The 20202-nt window shown below is 32.7% G+C and overlaps 5 protein-coding genes across 5 annotated transcripts in view; 1 reads left to right on the top strand and 4 right to left on the bottom strand.

Annotated features, from left to right (window-relative positions):
• The window catches only part of SMC1 (structural maintenance of chromosomes 1), a 15897-nt gene extending 7056 nt beyond the window's left edge, over nucleotides 1-8841 (bottom strand). Inside the window, exons 1-9 of the mRNA XM_080157332.1 lie at nucleotides 8659-8841; nucleotides 5910-6140; nucleotides 4927-5096; nucleotides 4297-4425; nucleotides 3688-3763; nucleotides 2808-3085; nucleotides 2350-2519; nucleotides 682-889; nucleotides 203-511 (exon numbers count right to left, since the gene is read on the bottom strand). Of these exons, the coding sequence (XP_080013458.1) occupies nucleotides 203-511; nucleotides 682-889; nucleotides 2350-2519; nucleotides 2808-3085; nucleotides 3688-3763; nucleotides 4297-4425; nucleotides 4927-5096; nucleotides 5910-6140; nucleotides 8659-8770 (1683 nt within the window). The 5' untranslated portion in view covers nucleotides 8771-8841. The remainder of the gene's footprint in view (nucleotides 1-202; nucleotides 512-681; nucleotides 890-2349; nucleotides 2520-2807; nucleotides 3086-3687; nucleotides 3764-4296; nucleotides 4426-4926; nucleotides 5097-5909; nucleotides 6141-8658) is intronic.
• LOC145316669 (uncharacterized) lies at nucleotides 8809-14637 on the bottom strand. Its single transcript, XM_080157336.1, has 4 exons — nucleotides 14435-14637; nucleotides 13466-13513; nucleotides 13072-13179; nucleotides 8809-9218 (listed from the first exon to the last, which is right to left on the bottom strand). Exons 1-4 carry the CDS (start codon nucleotides 14573-14575, stop codon nucleotides 9078-9080), a joined length of 438 nt encoding a protein of 145 aa, XP_080013462.1. The 5' UTR covers nucleotides 14576-14637; the 3' UTR covers nucleotides 8809-9077.
• On the top strand, nucleotides 10151-13075 carry LOC145316668 (uncharacterized). The gene is made up of 7 exons (XM_080157335.1): nucleotides 10151-10461; nucleotides 10763-10871; nucleotides 11017-11123; nucleotides 11268-11351; nucleotides 11594-11744; nucleotides 12260-12391; nucleotides 12511-13075. Exons 1-7 carry the CDS (start codon nucleotides 10377-10379, stop codon nucleotides 12746-12748), a joined length of 906 nt encoding a protein of 301 aa, XP_080013461.1. The 5' UTR covers nucleotides 10151-10376; the 3' UTR covers nucleotides 12749-13075.
• Nucleotides 14604-18899, bottom strand: LOC145316665 (uncharacterized). Its single transcript, XM_080157333.1, has 8 exons — nucleotides 18659-18899; nucleotides 18312-18452; nucleotides 17336-17937; nucleotides 16968-17262; nucleotides 16465-16812; nucleotides 16104-16336; nucleotides 15270-15926; nucleotides 14604-15016 (listed from the first exon to the last, which is right to left on the bottom strand). The coding sequence occupies exons 1-8, from the start codon at nucleotides 18855-18857 to the stop codon at nucleotides 14933-14935; spliced, it is 2559 nt and encodes an 852-aa protein (XP_080013459.1). The 5' UTR covers nucleotides 18858-18899; the 3' UTR covers nucleotides 14604-14932.
• On the bottom strand, nucleotides 18873-20202 carry MagR (Iron-sulfur cluster assembly 1 homolog MagR). Its single transcript, XM_080157337.1, has 2 exons — nucleotides 19956-20202; nucleotides 18873-19655 (listed from the first exon to the last, which is right to left on the bottom strand). The coding sequence occupies exons 1-2, from the start codon at nucleotides 20166-20168 to the stop codon at nucleotides 19476-19478; spliced, it is 393 nt and encodes a 130-aa protein (XP_080013463.1). The 5' UTR covers nucleotides 20169-20202; the 3' UTR covers nucleotides 18873-19475.

Below are 20202 nucleotides of genomic sequence, written 5' to 3'. Positions count from 1 at the left end.
ATTATATAGGTATAATGATGACAATCTTTGCCTTCAAAAAGGGGGAGTTGAAAGAAAAACGCAAGACGCTAATTTTAGCTTACCAATTAAGAATCCGAATCCGCTATTATAAAACGGATTCTGGATTCGGATTCCAAAATTGGGCGGATTCCGGATTCGGATTGCCAACCCTAATAAATATATTTTCATGAATCATTTTTACCTTCAGATGTTGAATGCATTGTCTCGCAGTAGATTCAGTGTCAACAACAATGGCCTCCATGTATCTACCCAGCTGTTTAGTAATGGCAACATTGTACTTCTTGTGAATAGGCTGTGACATATTAATCATTCTGTCATATACTCCTGGATACAATCGTTTAAAGTTCTCAACAATTTCTTGTTTCTTCTTGCGTCTATTATCCTCGTGTTTGTCAACCCTTGCATCACCAAGCTCATTGGTTACTTCATCTAGTTGAGCTTGTAGCTCAGCTATACGCTCCTTTGAGGAACCAACGTCCCCATTCAACTCCTAATATTATAAAACAAATTTCAAAAGTAATATCTATATAGATAAATTTACATTGCAGTTGGCCTTAATAACGTAATTGTAATGTTCTATAAAAATAAAATTCAGTCAACAACTTAAATCAAACTAACCAACTAGGTACCTAAAAGTTATTCTAAATCTTAAAATCTAACCTGCATAGTACGTTTCTGTTCGTCTAAAGCGGCCTCACTGGCCCTAATATGATCCTCCAGCTTAGCCTTGCGCTTCTGAGCCTCCTCCAGTTCATGGCCCTTGCTTTTCAACTTGCCCTCAATGTCCAGCTTTTTACGCAACTCATTGTCGAGTCTGTCTTGATCAGATTTCTGTTCTCTGTTGATGGAATCAAGTTCAGATGTGTACCTGAAATTTTATATAACGTTTATTTTTTTTTCATTGTGTAGCGTAGGATCTCGCTAACCACTAAACTGATACGGATATCCTAGTACCTATACAGTGAAGCTTCTCATATGTCCATGAAAATTTTGGTGAGGGTACCTCCACCCTCCCAAGAAAAATCGCCTCTAGAAAAAATAACCCCCTAAGAAATTTATTTTTCTTTTCCTTTTAAAACTAAATTGAAAGTGGAACGTTGAATTCCCCTATTCCTTCCATTAATTGCCTCTAGTGGCAGGAGGCGTAGCTACTAGTCATTAATAATATAACATCTTTTAAGAAAAAATGTATTTATTGAAATATTCATGATAGTATGCCTAATAGGATTATAAAAGATATCATGAAAGATATAATCATTTTCATAAATGCAAAAAAAATTATCTATAGGTATAGATTAATATAATGTATATTGTATAAATGTTAGGGTTGCCAATCCGTATCCGGAATCCGCCCAATTTTTGTCCAATTTTGGAATCCGAATCCGGAATCCGTTTTTTAATAGCGGATTCCGGATTCTTATTTGGTAGGCTAAAATTAGCGTCTTGAGTTTTTTCTTTCAACTCCTCCTCTTTGAAGGCAAAGATTTTCATCATTATATATAATATCTTTTTAAATCTGGTTCGATTCTCGGAAGTGAATTATAGAGAACACCAAGAACATTGATTTTTAGGACATATGTAGCACTTAAAGAGGACTATCCACGAACAAGAGCAAGTGATTCTAAGCATCTTCCAGCATTGACCCATAGTATTTTTTTTAGTAAATATACTAGGTTTATGTTGAATATTTGCTAAAAAAATTAAAATTCCTTGTATTATATTGCTAGAATCCGGAATCCGCCAAAAATAAGAATCCGGAATCCGCAAGGAATCCGCCACTTTTTTTGACGGATTCTTTAAGAATCCGGAATCCGAATCCGGCCCAAAAATTCGACGGATTGCCATCACTAATAAATATGTAAAAAAATATGTTTTCAGTTCATAAGAGTCTAATGATAATGATAGATTATACTTCTTTTTTTCTTAGGTATTAATGTCTTTGCTATTGCCTTAACACGGGTGTAAGTGATGATAGATTATACTTCTTTTTTCTTAGGTATTAATGTCTTTGCTATTGCCTTAACACGGGTGTAAGTGATGATAGATTATACTTCTTTTTTCTTAGGTATTAATGTCTTTGCTATTGCCCTAACACTGGTGTAAGTGATTAGTCATTAGCTTCTGTGTATCAATAAAAAATTATTCCTAGGACAACTTACACCCTCCTTCAGAAAGGTATCACTTATTTAACTCTAAATATAAGATAGAAGCATAGAAAATAAAATTTTTAGTTCTATTGTCTGCGATTGTATGTATATAATACCCCCCCCCCCCCCCTTTACTTATATCTTGATTATGTTCTTTTGTCAGAAAACTTTTTTATTTTACCTGGAAGATTCCTTTGTTGCCAGATCTTTGAGATTCTGGTACATTTCCATCTGATCATCCTCCAACTGGACACTTCTCCCCTGAGAGGCAGATTCTTCCCTAGCCTCAGATTCGAATTCCGTTTTCTTGCGCTCCAGTTGTCTAAGTTCACTTTCCATTTCTTGTACGTCCTAAAAAAAAAGTTATCTGAATGCAAGATTTTCCTAGCCAAAATCAGATACGGATTTGTTGGGAGAAAGGAATGGCATAAATGAATTTTGATATCGTGATTTTAATCCTATTACAATGAAACTAGGAGATAGCTGAGACTTCAATCTTTGTATTTTTAAAGTAATCTAAAGTTTCAATACACAATTAATAAATCCATAGGTAAGATTTTGTTCCAGATCATTTCTTCTAAAACTGGCGCGAAAACTTAATTTGCACTTACGACTAACCAACATTGTTTTTATAAATACCTTCTTGTGAGAATCCTCAGCCTTTTTAGCTTGATCCAAACTTTTAATTGCTCCCTCCTTTTTCTTATTCAAATGGGCACTCTTCTCCTTAGCCTTGATAAAACTTGGCTTCATTTTGGATATCTCAGCTTCTTTCTCTCTGATGTCGGCAATAACCTTCTCATACTCGCGTGTGTTCTTGCCAGTGTTCTTTTTAACATCGCGCAGCTTCTCTTCAGCCTTCTCCTTCTTCTTGTCTATTTTATCATGTTCTTTATTCTTGGATTCTATTTTATCCTACACAGACCAAAGTAAAAAGTCAGATATGTTTTTACGGAAATGCAGGGGTGTATATTCTACATGGGATCCCCTGCTCAGGGGGAAAAAAAAAATAAAAAATAGGTTGTTGGAGGGAAAAAAAATGTAACAATTAAGAAAACTGAAAACATTTTTTCTATTTCCCCCCCTCCTTGGTGAAAAAAACTTTAAAAAATGTGTGGTAGGAGGGATAAAATAAATAAAATATAGAGTTCTTTAAATATTTTTCCATTTTCCCCCTACTTGGTGAGAAAAAACTAGGGGGGGAAGAAAAATAAAAAAATTTGTAGCAGGGGAAAAAAAATAAATCTTGTGCAGAATATACACCCCTGCGGAAATTATGAACCTAATTTGAATGCAGTTAAATCCTTATTTAAAATAGATTCAAGTTTAATTTGTCACTGTCAAGTAAGATAAATCCCATTCAGTAACTCTTAATTTAAGATCTAATCTAAAAATTGGAGGAGCCATTATCTTCTCCTCTTATTCCGAGTCTCTAAGAGACTAAAGGCTCAGCCACTTGTTTAAAATAAGTAATATTCACTATAATAATTTGTATTTTACTATCTGACTTGACTTTCCTTGAAAGCAGCAATATTTCTCTCATTGTAGTAAAGTTTAAAGAGCTGGAGTTCAACTTGTCTTTCTTCCATATCATCCTATCAAATAAAACATCAATAAGATTAATAATATAATAAAAAAGCAGAAGATTGCTTTATTAGTATTTTTATTACATTACAAAGCATTGCTTTTAATAAACAGATAACACCCAAAAAAAATCACGATAAATTACGATCTTTAACTATTAGTAAATAACAAGTTTTAATTCAGCTTCCTAATATTTAATTAAATTGGATTTATGGGATGGATCTCAACATTAATACTGCCCCATACCCCCAAATATTATCTGCTTACGCACAAGTAAAAAAACAGCAGCGACCCTGACTCAGTAATGAACACTGAACAGATATATACTAGCGTACATATATAACTACATTATTCTAACTTTATCATTTACGATTATTTGTAAAACTTATGATGATTCTAACAATGTGCGGACATAACATGTAAGTTCTGATGTTTTTCACCTAGTGGCCTTAAACATTTCAGTTTTTAGAAATGTTTGATTCCAGCAACATCTTATCAAGAGCTGTACTGGATAATTTCAATTTAATATATATTATGTATGTACCTTAAGTCTTTGGTACTTCTCCGCCTCTTCTTTTTCTGCCTTTGCCTCCTTCCTTTCCGCGCCCAAAGCCTTCTTCTTCTGATATGTCATCTTGGTCTCTTCTTCTGCTTGTTCCATCTCAACTTTGGCCTAAAAATATTTTCTATCATTCATAAGAAGAATATATATATAGGTAATATAAAGAAAAACAAGGATGACAACATCCATAAAAGCGAAGCTCTGAAATTGAAGGACAAACGAACATAAACACTTGTAGAGTGCCAGATCTTAATAAGCAGATTATTATTGCTAAAGTATAAACAAAATTGTAAGTAAATTTGTTGAAAAACTGCATAAATACATAGGTAATACTATTTAAGGACATATTACATTAATAGGACTGACGGATCGGCCCTAATTATAGAAAAGCTTCTCTTTAAAAACTTAAGATGAAGGTTGTTTAGCACTAGGGTAGGTCGAAATTATATAAGTAATAAAAAATAAGCACCGTCTCCTACTACTTTTTAGTTTTTCCTATAGAAATATACTTTTTTTTCTTCGCCGCTGTTTCTGAATTGGATATAACCTTATTAATATTTAACTCATAGGTCAATGAAAAAGAAATTATATAAACACTAAAGTGCTGCGTACCTTTTCATAATCCTCTTTAAGTGCTCCAGAACCTGAAATTTCCTCAAACAAAGCAGTTCTCTCCTTGGGATTTTTCATAGCAATGCTCTCTACAGCTCCCTGGAACACAAGGAAGTTTTTGGCTTTCGTGTTGATGCCAACTTCCTCCAAAGCTCGCAAATACTCTTGGCCTAGATATATTTTAAATTGTTGTCTTCAATTTGGCTACAACTATATGTGGGGACTTGGGAGCAAAGGAAGGGGGTAGAATGACGTTCACCACCTTTTTCAACCGCCGCCAATAAGATACAAATAGTTGGAGTAATTATTGACTCACCTTAAAAGGTTTTACCCAATTTATTATCTTATCCAAAATAAAATTTACGTACTATTAACAGAAATTATTAATCTATATCTTATTTTCTTCATTGGGTTGGGGAGTTTTGCGATTGCAAAAAATATTTTTATAAAATTGTAATCTTATCAAATGTAGATTCGAAAATATATATTCATTAATTTTGCGATTTTCAACAAAGTATGCCTTGAAAACTGGTTTTTCTAATGTGCCTATTTTTGAAGATTAATGGACCATGACCAATTTAAAGGATGTGCAAAAATGTGAAATTTTTTTAAAATTCAAACTGCGCGGCTTGTGTTAATAGTAGAAAAATGTTAAAATATACCCATTTTTGCACACTCCTTAAATGGTCTTGGTCCATAAATCTTCAAAAAATAGGCACTTTGGGAAAACCGGTTTTTAATGCATAATTTGTTTAAAATCGTTATATATTTTTTTCTGATACAAAACTCCCAAAGTCAATGAAGAAAATAAGATATAGATTATTAATTTCTGTCAAAAGTAAGTGGGTTAGATTAGTCAATACTTTTGTTCTATTACAAAAATTCACCCTGTAAATTAAGGAGTCAACTATAAGGTCGAACGCACAGTCATTTACAAATACGATAATGCAAATTTTCTACAAATAAATTAAAACTGTATAAACCTGTCACAGAACGTTCATCAATCTTATGATCAGCTGAAGACCCAATGATGGATCTGGTAAACTTCCTTTCTTTGCCATCAGCAGTCTCAAAAACCGCAGTGACATGGGCACGACTGGCTATAGGTTTGCCAACACTGGCTCCGTGAATAAGATCTGACATACGCTTGGCACGGAGTGGCTGAGTCTTCTCTCCCATCACAAAGGAAATTGCGTCCATAAAATTGGATTTGCCTAAAAGAAAGTTTTTATTAATACATTGATATCTAAACTTAATTATAGAAATTTTTAGGGGGGGGGGGGGGGGAGTTTTGCCACTTTCGCGTAATCTGTGATTATTAGGCTAGATTTTGATGTGAGACTATAGGTTATTTGGGATTAAAGTTTACTTTTGGGTAGTACTTCACGTATATTTAATCATTTTTTGGATAGGTCTCCAGGTTCAGGTGCTGCAGGCTGGAAGGTGGTTTCTGGACAGGTAAAAAAAATTAAAAATTTTTGTTTGAAGAGTTAGAGATCAAATTATTAAACAAAATATGCATCTTTATGGATATTATTGACATGTCAGGAGAAAAAATTAAAATCGGCCTCCAGGTTCAGGTGCTGCAGGCCTCTAGGTCCACTCTGGACAGGTAAAAAACCAAGCTTTTACTTGAAGAGTTAGAGGTTAACTCATAAAACAGAATATGTATATTTTTTAATATTATTGACATATTTGAAGAAAAAATTAAAATCGGCCTCCAGGTTCAGGTGCTGCAGGCCTCCAGGTCCACTCTGGACAGGTAAAAAACCAAGTTTTTTATTTGAAGAGTTAGAGGTCAACTTATAAAACAGAATATGCATCTTTTTTGATATTATTGACATATTTAAAGAAAAAATTAAAATCGACCTCCAGGTTCAGGTGCAGCAGGCCTCCAGGTCCACTATGGACAGGTAAAAAATCTAATTTTTTTATTTGAAGAGTTAGAGGTCAACTTATAAAACAGAATATGCATATTTATTTTTATATAATTGACATATTTGAAGAAAAAATTGAAATCGGCCTCCAGGTTCAGGTGCTGCAGGCCTCCAGGTCAACTCTGGACAGATAGAAAAATAAAAAAAAATATTTGAAGAGTTAGAGGTCAACTTATAAAACAGAATATGCATTTTTTTGATATTATTGACATATTTGAAGAAAAAATTTAAATTGGCCTCCAGGTTCACGTGCTGCAGGCCTCTAGGTGCACTCTGGACAGGTAAAAAAATCTAATTTTTTATTTGAAGAGTTAGAGGTCAACTTTTAAAACAGAATATGTTATTTGACATATCTGAAGAAAAAATTAAAATCTGCCTCCAGATTCAGGTGCTTCAGGCCTTCAGGTCCACTCTGGACAGGTAAAAAATCAAACTTTTTATTTGTAGAGTTAAAGGTCAACTTATAAAACTGAATATACACTTTTTGGATGTTATTAACATATTCAAAGAAAGGATTAAAATCGGCCTCCAGGTACAGGTCCACTCTGGACAGGTAAAAAATTGGAATTTCTTATTTAAAGAGTTAGAGGTCAGTTTTTAAAACAACATTAGCATCTTTTTAGATGTTATTTGTATATTTGAAGAAGAAAAAATAAAATCTGCGTCCAGGTTCAGGTGCTGCAGGCTTCCATGTGAACTTCAGAGGCTATTTTCAGGTATATTTCCTATTTATTTGATTTCCCCCAACTTTTTTTCTATTCTATATTTATTTAAACCTGGTAGTTATCATATTCATTGAAACTTTTTGATGGATCCCAGTGACCGCTGTTGGCCGTTGGCCAGATAAATATCCAGAGAGGAAATTTTTGAGGCCTGCAGGATCTGAACATGGAGTCCGATTTTCCAGAGTGGACCTAGAGGCCTGCAGCACCTGAACCTGGAGGCTGATTTTAATTTTTTCTTTAAATATGTCAATAACATCAAAAAAGATGCATTTTCTGTTTTGTAAGTTGTCCTCTAACTCTTCAAATAAAAAATTTGATTTTTTACATGTCCAGAGTGGACCTGGAGGCCTGCAGCACCTGAACCTGGAGACTGATTTTATGTTTACTTCAAAAATGTAAATAATATCAAAAAAGATGCATATTCTGTTTCATAAGTTGACCTCTAACTCTTCAAATAAAAAAATTTGATTTTTTACCTTTCCAGAGTTGACCTGAAGGCCTGCAGCACCTGAACCTGGCGGCCGATTTTAATTTTTTCTCCTGATATGTCAATAACATCCATAATGATGCATATTTTGTTTAATAATTTGATCTCTAACTCTTCAAACAAAAAATTTAAATTTTTTTTACCTGTCCAGAAACCACCTTCCAGCCTGCAGCACCTGAACCTGGAGACCTATCCAAAAAATGATTAAATATACGTGAAATAATACCCAAAAGTAAACTTTTATCCCAAATAACCTTTAGTCTCACATCAATACCTAGCCTAATAATCACGGATTACACGAAAGTGGCAAAACTTCCCCCCCCCCCACCTTATTACTTTTACAGTTTGTTAATGATCGATTGACATCTCAAAATTTGGGAAATAGGTAAAACAAAAAAAGAAATGTCTTAATTGTTGAGAAAGGTTATTAATGTTCAGCAATTATGATATTCAGGAAGTTTTTATTCTATTTTGTTTTAAACATAAACACAAGGGAAAAGAAGAAAATGAAGTTGCATTAGATTATTTTCCTTCGAGAGCTTTTTTATAACATTTCACCTACATTAACAGAAAACAAGCTTACCTGAACCATTAGGGCCAATAACAGCCACGAAGGGAAACATTGGGCCAATCCTCTTAAAGCCGCGATACGACTTGAAGTTCTCAACATCAATATACTTTAGCCGAACAGACATCTTTACTGATTTATTTTCTCTTTTTATGGTTTAAAACATCTGAAAATGTATTAAAAAATAAGTATTTACCATACTCATAAAAATGACTAATAATATCAATAAACATAAAATAACAATAACAGCCAATCGACTAGAATATTCTTGAATAAATCTGGTTATTTAAAGACAAACAAATAAATATGTCGAGCACCAGTTAAAGGATTGTATTTAAAAAAGAAAAATTTAACTAAATTTGCACAGCCATTATATAAGAATTATAATTATAAAGGCATCACTGTACTGTGTCCTTTTACGTATGTTTTTGTTATTAAACATTATATTTTGAGCAAGTGATATCTCCATCACAACATTCTTTCAAAATATTTTCTAATTGTCCACTGCTCTGTAAATGTTTGAGCCCAGAGCCTCCTCCAGGAATATACTGGCCACATATAAATATCTGAGGAACCTAAATAAAAAATAAATTTAAATATACTACATTATGAAGTAAATAAAAGCGAGGAAAATTAACTTAATCAAACTAAAAAAGACAAAGATTCCTTCTTTAATTTTGGAAATAAAAAATAATTTTCTTCCATTGATCTAACTACGTATCCCTGATTTCCCCAAGAATAAATAAAAGATCAAATGCCGTAATTTTCAAGAGGGGCTTGAAAGGGGCAAAAACATTTCTCCAAATCATCAAAAAATGCGTACCAAACTAGAAAAGGATGCGCATAAGATGTAATGAAACGCTTTTATCCTATTTCATGATGTAGTATGGTTTTTGTTTGTTTGAAGCTTAAGATCTCAATAACTACTAAACCAATTGAGTTAAATTTTTTTTAAAAAGCTTCACGTAGGTTCTGTTATGTATTTAGACTAAGTGAATTACAGATTGTGTCTTTGGATGGTTTTAAGCAATTTTTTTGGCCGCTAGATGCTGAAGTCTTAGTCGCTAGTAACATGTAAATTGTAGTTTTCTGTCATGTTTTCCTTTTCATTGATAATTTGAAATATGTATGGTGCATAATCTGTTGCGTGTGTGTGTTATATACCTTTGTACCAACTTTTTAAAGTTCTTCTTTAAAATGTAGCTTTATATATTGTTCCTAGACAGCTTTTGGTCTCTTTAAAAAAAATTTACATTAATCCCCCCCCCCCCCTTTTTCATTTAATGACATTTGATGCTAATCGCAATTGCTTGTAATAAAAAATGGCCAACCACCCTCTTTACTGTATCTTTAGCAAATATATTGATGCTTGCCTATACCACTTATAAAATTGTAAAAATTAAGTATACAATAATTATGAATTATTTATGATGAGAAGTGAGTGTTGTTGACCACTGAATTGTTAAGGACAGAAATACTTAAACTAATTAATTATTTACTTAGTAACTTTCTAATTCACTTTAGTCTCCTTCCTACACACTTTAAACAACTTGAAAATTACAAAAATAACTCAGTTAATAAGAAAACACCACAAAAAATATTCGCAAATTTAGGGAAACCCAAGAGAGCAAATAAAAAATGGAGAAGCATGAAAAACTGCAATGAACACTGCAATAATAAAAAAAATTTAAATAAAAAAAAAGAAAAAATATCTAATATGGTGAGATGAAATTATGATATTTGTATGTTTATATTTGTTGTTTTTAATTCAAGGGGGAGTGCCTCTGAAATGCTTCCAGTGTTCTCTTCATGATAAAGGTATAAAAATCAATCAATTATAATATGTTTAATATAAAAAAACTACTTTTTAGCGAGTTTTATTTCCATGTAAGAAATCAAATGTATAGAAAAGTGCTTTTTAGTGGCTGAATGGTTAATTAAACAAATTTTAAGAAAATTTGGTCACCATCCAAAACAGACTTCGTAAAGTTCATCTAATTTACATCCCTAGAAATATCTAAACTCGTAAAGTGGATAAAATGGTTTGATTCAATGTATATGAAAATTAAAATTAACTTTGATTCTGTCATCCAGACATTTCAAAATTTTTAATACTTAGGCTCAACAAATGAATGTCCGACATCATCAGACAGTTACACAAACTGGATATCAAGTTCTGTAAGATATACGGAATTTGGATCTTCAACTACAAATGCTTGCACTATTAGGTAAAATTTAATTTTAGAATCATTAAATTATTGGAAGGAATAATACGTATAGATAAAAGAAAAGCTTCATTAATTACAACATTTCAATCTCTTGAGAAAAGGAATCAAATAAATTATACCTAAAAGCTTAACTGTTAACTTATAGGGTTGCTGGAAATGGAAAAATTTACCACCAAGGAGGAGTTGTGTCGGCAACATGTTCAAATGCTCAAGCAATTGCTTACATGAAACAACTTGTTGATTCAGATAGTGGTAATTTTTCAATTTGTGTGTGTGTGTAACTTAGTTTTTTTGTTCTTGGACGAAAAATTTTAAAGTCATGTTCAAGATCTTATGAGAGATTGAGAGGTAATGTTCTTCTTCATATGGATTAATCAAAACAAAATATATTTTAAGGTACTTCTGGAGCCCAATTTGCCTGTTGCTACACAGATGGTTGCAATTGGAACCTGGAATATGCTAAACAAAACAGAACAGGAGGTAACAGAATCCAAATTTCTTTATCTGCCATATCAATGTCAAGTTTAGTTCAGTAAGTGATATCTGCCATGATCTGACAGTTGATGATAAAAAATCAAATTAGTAACCTAGGACTCCCCCCCCCCCCCCCTCAACAAATAGTATCACTCTTTCATTGATATCAATTACAGCTAAATGTGAAAGTCTATACAATAAAAATGATTAATCCAACAATATTGATAATTTTCTTTTGTTATAATTAGGAGAGAGTTCGAGTCTGACAGCTGCAGTACCCTATGTGCTTGCCATTCTTGCTGCTCTGCTTGTTGTAGGTCTTTGTCTCCTATTCATATGGCTGGGAGCGTGTGCTATTTGTTGTGTGTGCTGTGCAAAGGATGATAAAGATGAAAAGCAGTAAGTCATTAATTCATAACTTACCTTTTACATCAATTTTGTCGTTATCACTTTAAGCAGGCCTAATGCAACTTGAACACGAATGAGCGGAGGTCTTCAAATGAAAATGCAGCAGAGGTTGATAGCATATAATATTATTTTTTTGTAGTATTGTTCTTGTAACTAAGAAACACGTTAATAGCTCAACTCTATTAACAGACAAAATAACTTCATCAAAAAGTGCATTTGGCATAACAGTTGTTTAAAGAAGGTTCACTGTGAAATTATTAAGAAACGGTGACGGAACCGACGACTGCCTTAATCAATACCCTCCCGTTTTGCCATTTAATCGTCGAATTAGTCTATTTGGAATCATTTGACATCAACACATTTTTTTCCACAAAAATCTTGTGTGGTATACCAAATCCCAACACTAAAGCTCTATTTTTAAGACAAGTTCCTTTGAGATCCAGGTTTAGTTTCAAAAAGGCACAAACCAACCCCATCCTTCTCCTTTCTTAAACTATAAAATTCAGGTCAGGGAAGGTGAAACAAAAAAGCCTGGATCAAATAAACATTAATGAAAGATACAAGTCTATCAGAAAACAACAAAGATCCCTCACACCAATTGGGGAAGAATCACCTCAATTAACACCAAACTACAAAAGGTTGGATTTTTTATATAAAAACATTTGTTCTAACATTATTTTTTTATAAACTGCAAGAATGTCTGGGTTAACTAAATGTTATTTTCTAATGAATTGACTGATAATTTATTTTATTTCAGCGCTGGCCAATCAACAATCAGCACAACTATTGATGTTGAACCAACATCTTGGGTGGACGTGCCACAGCAGCCGCCCACAACAACAACAAACCACAACACAGAAGTTGGTGCAGCTCAACCAACTGAGCGCCCTATAGGTCCCAAACCAGCGAAAGTTGTTGATGCTCAATCAATCAATTTGTCAGCATTTTTACATTTCGCCCCTAAATCTGCCACTGAGAATAAAACCAAGCCATAAAACAAAACAAAATAATCCAATGTTAACTATTATTATAGCATGTAAAACTTGAAAGTGTAAAAGAATATTGAGAAGAAGTGACTACAACCATAGAGATGCCTAGATTGGACAAAAGAAAACTTACAAAACCAATTTCAGCATAAAACGTAATTGTGTTTGATGTATAGTAATATTAAAGTTATTGTACAATGTATAGAAAATATATTAATATATAGCATCAAATAGATATTATTATTATATTATACAATATTCTAAATCTTAGGCAAATTCAAGTTGTATAAAATTGCTAAATCAAGGCTTCTAAGTGCATTAAAAAACCTTACCGTTCTGGCGCCAGTGACAGCAGACACAATATTCATCATCATTTCTCCATCCACAGCTTTATTAACTTCCACCACACTGTATTTTGTTCCAAGCTCGTCAAGAGATTTCTAAATACAAATATTATAGATGACAAAACAATACAGTATATAAATATTAACCATCATTATAAATAACCGTGCAGAAGGGAGGTGCATGTGGGTATCACCCCCAACCCCTTCCTTCTTAACATAAAAATTGTGAAGGAATGCCTTCAACTTTCTTTTTCTTATGGTTCACACCACCGAAGTAAATCCAATGCTTTGTTTGAACTATTCTTTTTATAAACGTGACCCACACTTGTTTTACATAGAAATTTGTTTAAGTTGGCATTCATCATAAATAAAAAAAACTGACCTTAGCTACTGTACAATAGGAACAATACGTAGCAGAAAATATCATCACCTAAAAATAAATAAAATAAGACAGCTGACATGCAATAAGTATGTATATAAGGGGGGGGTTTTAAATGCAACCATCTCGGAATCAATGTATAAATGGCACTTAAAATTCGAATTTTGATCTGAAATTTTGCATGAGTAATCCTTGGTAGGTCTATTTTCCCTAAATCGAAAAAAAAGTTTAAAAAGTAACGGCTAACAGCTCATCCGTTTAGCCGTTTTTTGGCTATTTTTAAATTACGTAGAAATCAACTTTTTGAAACATATTTTTGCTTTAAATCATGTGAAATGATACAAAAAAACATTTTTAGATTTCTAATACCAGCAACTACCGGCTAGAACTGTTTGAAAACGTTTTGGATCGGAAAAGAGAATTATGTGGAGAGAGGTTTCGTGATGAATTTCGCTTGAAAATACCCAACAAATAGCTATACGGATGAGCCGTCAGCCGTTAGCCGCTACTTTTCCAACTTTTTGTTCGATTTAGGGAAAATAGACCTACCAAGGATTACTCATGCAAAATTTCAGATCAAAATTCGAATTCTAAGTGCCATTTATACATTGATTACGAGATGGTTGCATTAACCCCCCCCCCCCCCTTATCAATTATAATGTGAAAAAATTAAGCTCCTCTCTTCTTTCCCGATAGTTCACAATTGGAAATTTTCCCAGAGATTATACGTATGGGATTGGACTTTTCCGATAGTAATAATCACCGTTTTGTACCTAGCGTATGGGGAAAGAAATTCTGTTATTTATTAAACCTTCCCGTCATTTTCACCCCCCACCCCCCACACACACTCCTTGTTATTTTCTACCATATAGTTTTTGCATTACTGTGGTAGATTTTAACTAAAGTTCTTGAATACGGCTTTAAGAAAGTTGTCTTGTTTATAAGTATATGTTATGAATAGTAAATACCTACCTTGTTTCCCTGTACCATATTTTTAAATCTATCCGCTGATTCTCTGACTTGAGCCTTAAACTCTTCTTCTGACAGGCTGGCAAGATTACTGGTAGGACTGGCATCGGATGGTGGACTAGAAGTGGATACATTTCCTCCCATTTTGTTATAAAATTGTTAAATGTTATGATCTGAAATATATTAACTTACATCAACTGTATGAATAGTGGAAGTAATGAGAAGTGTGGAGCTCCTACTAAGTACTAAACTAGGTATATAGTTCATTTGGAAACACACTAGAAAGCTGAATAGGTATACATTTTTTAGCTGAACATAAATATGTATCAGGAAGCAAAGTGTACCTACACAAAAAATGGTTTTCTCCAAATTTTGTGTTTTCGTATTTATTCCAATTTAGCTTCCCAACCCCGCAGGAAGCTGAATCAATTTTTTGCTTTCTGGGATATGTGTCTAAATAAAATTCTTTTCACACTTTCATTGCGATTATGTTAGCTTAGTCTAGTTGACATCCATAACAATAACTTCTTCAGTTTCTTCAATAATGTAAGGTTCTATTTCTTCACATGGTTCAAAAATGAGAACCTAAATAAAAATATTTATCATTCAGATCAACTTTTTTTTTAAAGTAGCCAAACTTTATTTAGTCAAAATACATATTTTAGAAATCTAGTAGCTCGCAACCTAGTAAACGGCCAAAAAAATTGCACGTGCCAAAATTCATTGCTGTAACAATGCGTTTTAAGTTATTTGCGAAAGTGCCTCTTTTCCCCTTTCTTTTCAATATCAAATAAACAAATATGTTGTAAATCTAAAAAATGTACTGAAAAATTTATACCTGGTGATCTGCCTCAATTTCAGAGATATGCGTCTCAAAATTACTGTTCTCTCCTGAAACTCCACCGCCCCCCTCCATCATTACATTATTCTCTAAATCTGGCAACATAATGTTCGCTTCGTCTGCGCCAACTCCACTCGATGAAATGCCATGGTCGCCTTTAGGTTCATCAGGGTCAAGTTCTGGCGGCACCTTAATTCCAAGCTTATGACAGTTGAGAATCATACTCATGTGAGCCTTACTCCTTATGTGACACGTCAGATGATGCTTACGCTTGTAACTCATATCACAAATCTCACAGGTAAACGGTGTCTCTCCTGTATGAATACGCATGTGATCCTGCAAGTTTGTTGTAATAGCAAACCGTTTGCCGCAGACTTTGCATGCCAGTCGTCGTTCACCGTGTACATTTATCTTATGGCCGCGAATGTTTGCACTTGATCGGCCCACAAAGTTGCACATGTTACAAGGAAATCTTCGTCCTAGATGTAAAGATCTGTGGCTGTAGAGTAGACGAGGTGTTGCATAGGATTTGCTGCACAAATCACAGATGTAAGACTTTTTATGTCCATGAAGCATGGCATGTTGTTGGTAGGATTGCTTGAACTGAAACCTGCGACCACATTCATCACACAACCACGGTTTCTCTTTGTGTACCTAATAAAAATATGAATTGTTCGGATATTTAATTTCTAACAAGTATACACGTTATATGCTCATCTCATATCTTAACCTAAGTATTACAAAAAAACTAAAGAAAGATTAAAAGATTAGATATAAATATTAAAAGAAAGATTATAGCATATTTCTAATGCGTAAAATGACATGACTAACCTGTTTCATATGAGCAATATAACTTCTACTTGTCATAAACTTCTGTTGACAAGCAACATCAGATGCGGAACAAAAATATACATTTCTCTCGCCATCATTCACATTATCACTTGCAGATGTAATGTTGACATTCCCTTTTGTTATTCCGTGAAATCTTGAATTATGCTTGGTTAGATAGTCTGAACTGGAAAGACTTATATTGCACATTAGGCACTGGTTTTCATCTTTGGTCCCTGAAAAATAAGATAATAAATTTGCTTTGATGAGTAGGTAAATATAAATTTTTTTTTAAATAAGAAGAAGTGCAAACAATATTGAGCTTAATGTTATTCTATTTTTTATAAGAAACAAGAAATTTTACCTTTTCTGTCCTGAATTTGGTCAGAAATTTCAAACCCTAAAGATCCCCCACTCTTGGAGTGTTGCTGAGTAATATGGGTTAACATCTTTGCTCCATCTTCCTGAGTACGCTCACAATTTGGCCATGGACATTCATAAGGACCAAATAACTTTGGATGTGCTGTCTTCATATGACGACCGTAAGCATGTAGACCTAGCAATGATTTTGGACACAAAACACACTGTCGTATTAAAGTTTCTGTCTCTGAACCCACTATAGCAGTACTAGATGCGACGTCGTTAAAATCAGTTTTTTGGGAATTTTCAAATGCCTCGGTCACTGAGATTAGTCCAATGACTCCTTCACTTCCTAATTAAACAAAAACTATTAAATTTTACCTAACTGTTTTAATTTGTTTATTTTAAACTAAAGCATAAATATCTAATATATTTTATTAGGATAGTTTTACTAAAAAGATACTTTTCACACTTTCCTTCCTAGTCCTCAAAAGCTTTGTAACTTACCCTCAACTCTTGAAAGAACATATGGCGCATCTGATGTTGACATTTGTTGAACATTAACATCTATTCCAACCGAAGTTGCAACTTCATTGTTTTGTTCCTTGCTTGAGATTAAATGAGAAGATGCCTCATTTGTTTTGTTAAAATTTTCAATTTGCCCAGATGAAGTGAAAATTTGATTATTGTCCGTTGATGATTTCTTGCATTTTTTAGGACTGTGTAAATTTTTATGAGAAGTTGAATCTTCATTTTGAAGGACTTCTAGAGCAGTTACCTCACCATTATCGGACACATAGACCTTAACATGAAAAAACCCATTAAAAAATCTAAAATATTTTAATTTTATGAATATTAAAAAAAAGACGACTTGCCTGGATTTCTTTTATTGTGCTAATTTCTTCATTTTGACATTGCAATGTAGCCGGGTCTGAATCTATTTGTTTGCCCTGCTCAATAAACATGTTAATGTTTGAATTTTCTGTGTTATTCTTTTCAGCTTCACACCCTCCACCACCAAAATCACTAAAATTACTATTCTCCTCAAATAAAGGATTGAAGTCTTTTGTAGCAAGATCATTAATAATAGATGTAGTTCTGGAGAGATGATTATTTGTGGAAATATCATTCTGTAACAATGGTAAGTGTGATACACTCAAATCATAAAATGGAATTGATGTCTTTCTGTCAGAGGACGAATTTTCGATTGTAATACTTTGACTGATAACAGGTTCGTTCTCTTTTGTTTTTGAATTATTAACACTAGTATTTAATGTGGACTTGGAAAAGCGATTAGACATTGGGTAATTAACGTTTGTATCAGTGTTTTCTCTAGTAAGTGTTTCCTCTTTGGCTGGGTTCTCAGATTGTGAAGACGTATTTCTACTTAAACTCGAATCCCTGTGGCCAATTTTTGTTCGTGATTTCCAATTTTGTTTGACCATAGAAACTGGTATCTTGATCATTTTTAACAATCCTAGAAATGTGAATAATATATAACTTATGTCAAATTGGATTCTGCTTTGATATATCTCAATGCTCTAGTTTTGAACGAAAAGTTTGACAACTTAATACTTTTATATTTAAAGGAACGTCCAAAAGTCCACAACCTCATTATTAAAAATAAGATCCTACCGTAATTGGGCACACAATTCTAATATTTTATATATTGCTTTAGCGATTTTTTTAAAATATCGTTAAAATAGCGATGCCTCCTCGTGTTTCCCACAAATTACAATGTCTTATTTAATGGACTAGGTATTCAAAAATATTTTCCGGGATTAATTAAAACTATAAAATTCTTGTTTTCATAATCTGTATTAAATCCTTTTTTTAATATTAATTTCTAACCTGTTAAAGTCTTAATGTTTTCCAATTCATTTCTATTAATCAATGTAAATCCAGTGTAAAGAAGGTGTAATAGTATTTCTAGTTCATATTTTTCAACATCAGGAAGATTTATCACATAAATATCTTCATTATAATCACCAACTGCAAAATAAAAAAATACATTGGCAGTCAAATATGGAAAATTATTGAGAAAAAAATGTTTTTTTGCTTAGGTTGTGTAAGTATTGACATGCTGGTATCTTTAAAAAAATGAAATGTAAGAATAATTTCTCTATATAGCTTGCGTATATAGTAAAGTTTTTTTTTATGAACTATATTACTAGTCCAAAATTGTTTGAAATAATTACCTGAATTTAATAATGTTCTTACAAACGGACTAACTGCAGAAAGCATGAGAGAATGAGCCCATATGACACCATCTTTTGTCACAATAAGAGTATCAAACAAAAATTCAGCAGCATAAAATTTACCTAATTCTTTCATCAATTCCGAATAACTGTCTATTTTAGACGTACATTTTTGACTATTGCTACTTAATTCTTCCATTTATAATTGTATTGATTCTGAAACATTAATAGTTATCATTTATTGATGCTATTTAAGTTCTAATTGTTAATATGCAAATTGAATAGGTATGTGATAAATATTATAAAAAAGAAATGATTATAATGGAAATTTATGACTACTATGAATAAAATATTCTAAAATAAAATAACTAAATAACAAAGACTAGCATGCTTAAACCCGCTAGCATAAATATGATTATATATCATTAATAAGTATAACATTGTTAATATTAGTACATATCATTAAGCCTTCTATTAATGTATTTAATATTCATATTCATAGATTTCTTAAAACTGAGAGAATTTTGATGTAAATTTTATATACAAATATCATCATTTAGAAATAGTAGGTAATTGTTAGTATTCAATAAAACTTATGTAATGCATCAATTAAAAAAAATTAATTTGTTTATATTTAAAAAGGTGATATACACAAATATTTTAAACGTACAGTGAAGACTAGAGCTTAGACATCAATCTCAATTAGACGCATAATCTTTGTTAACTTCTCTTGAAGAGTGAATGAATACCAATAGTGAGCTGTATGAATATAATAAATACCTATGACTGGCTAATAACTTTATTCTCTAATATAAGACTACAATGAAAATGATTCACCACAACCACAAGTCCCACTTATGTTAGGATTATTAAAAACAAATTCTGCTGCTAGTTTCGACTCTTGAAAGTCCATTTCTGTACCAAGAATACTAAGTTGTGCCTTCTTATCAATGTAAATTTTAACTCCGTCTTGAGCAACTTCTTCGTCAAATTTTTCCTATAAATAATAATACATATTTAGTTTACAAAGATTACAATAAAGTTGTTCCTATTACTTTTAAAAATTGTACAGAATACACACCTGAGGTGGGTTCTTAAAAAACTTTTGCCTCACTAAAATTAGTGAGGCTCGCTAAAAATTTAGAGGGGTTGATTTAGCCTCACTCAAATTAGTGAGGCTCGCTAAAAATTTAGAGGGGATAATTTTGCCTCACTATTTTAGTGAGGCAGTAGGCCAAAAAAGTTTTTTAAGAATTCACCTCTGTTCTTTATTTTTATTTTTACACGATAAACTTACTTTTTGAATAGCATAATCAAGCGTGTAGCTCATTCCATTGCAGCCTCTCTGTCTAACTCCGATTCTAAGACCGACAGCTTGTGGCTGCTGAGCCAATAAATTCTTCACTTGATTAACAGCACTGTTAGTAAGTGTAAGAGCAGCTTTGGTCGGTATGAGGCTGCGGCGTTTCACGGCGCGAACTGTGGCAGTCGCCGCGGTACGGCTGGCCATTATATTATACTTTATATATCTGTAATTAAAGTTA

Source organism: Acartia tonsa, chromosome 4 (genome assembly GCF_053477335.1).
Source record: "Acartia tonsa isolate MP-2025a chromosome 4, ASM5347733v1, whole genome shotgun sequence".
In the NCBI taxonomy this organism is placed as follows: domain Eukaryota; kingdom Metazoa; phylum Arthropoda; class Copepoda; order Calanoida; family Acartiidae; genus Acartia; species Acartia tonsa.
The sequence above is the reverse complement of the archived record's forward strand: the minus strand, read 5'-3'. Positions and strand labels throughout refer to the sequence as shown.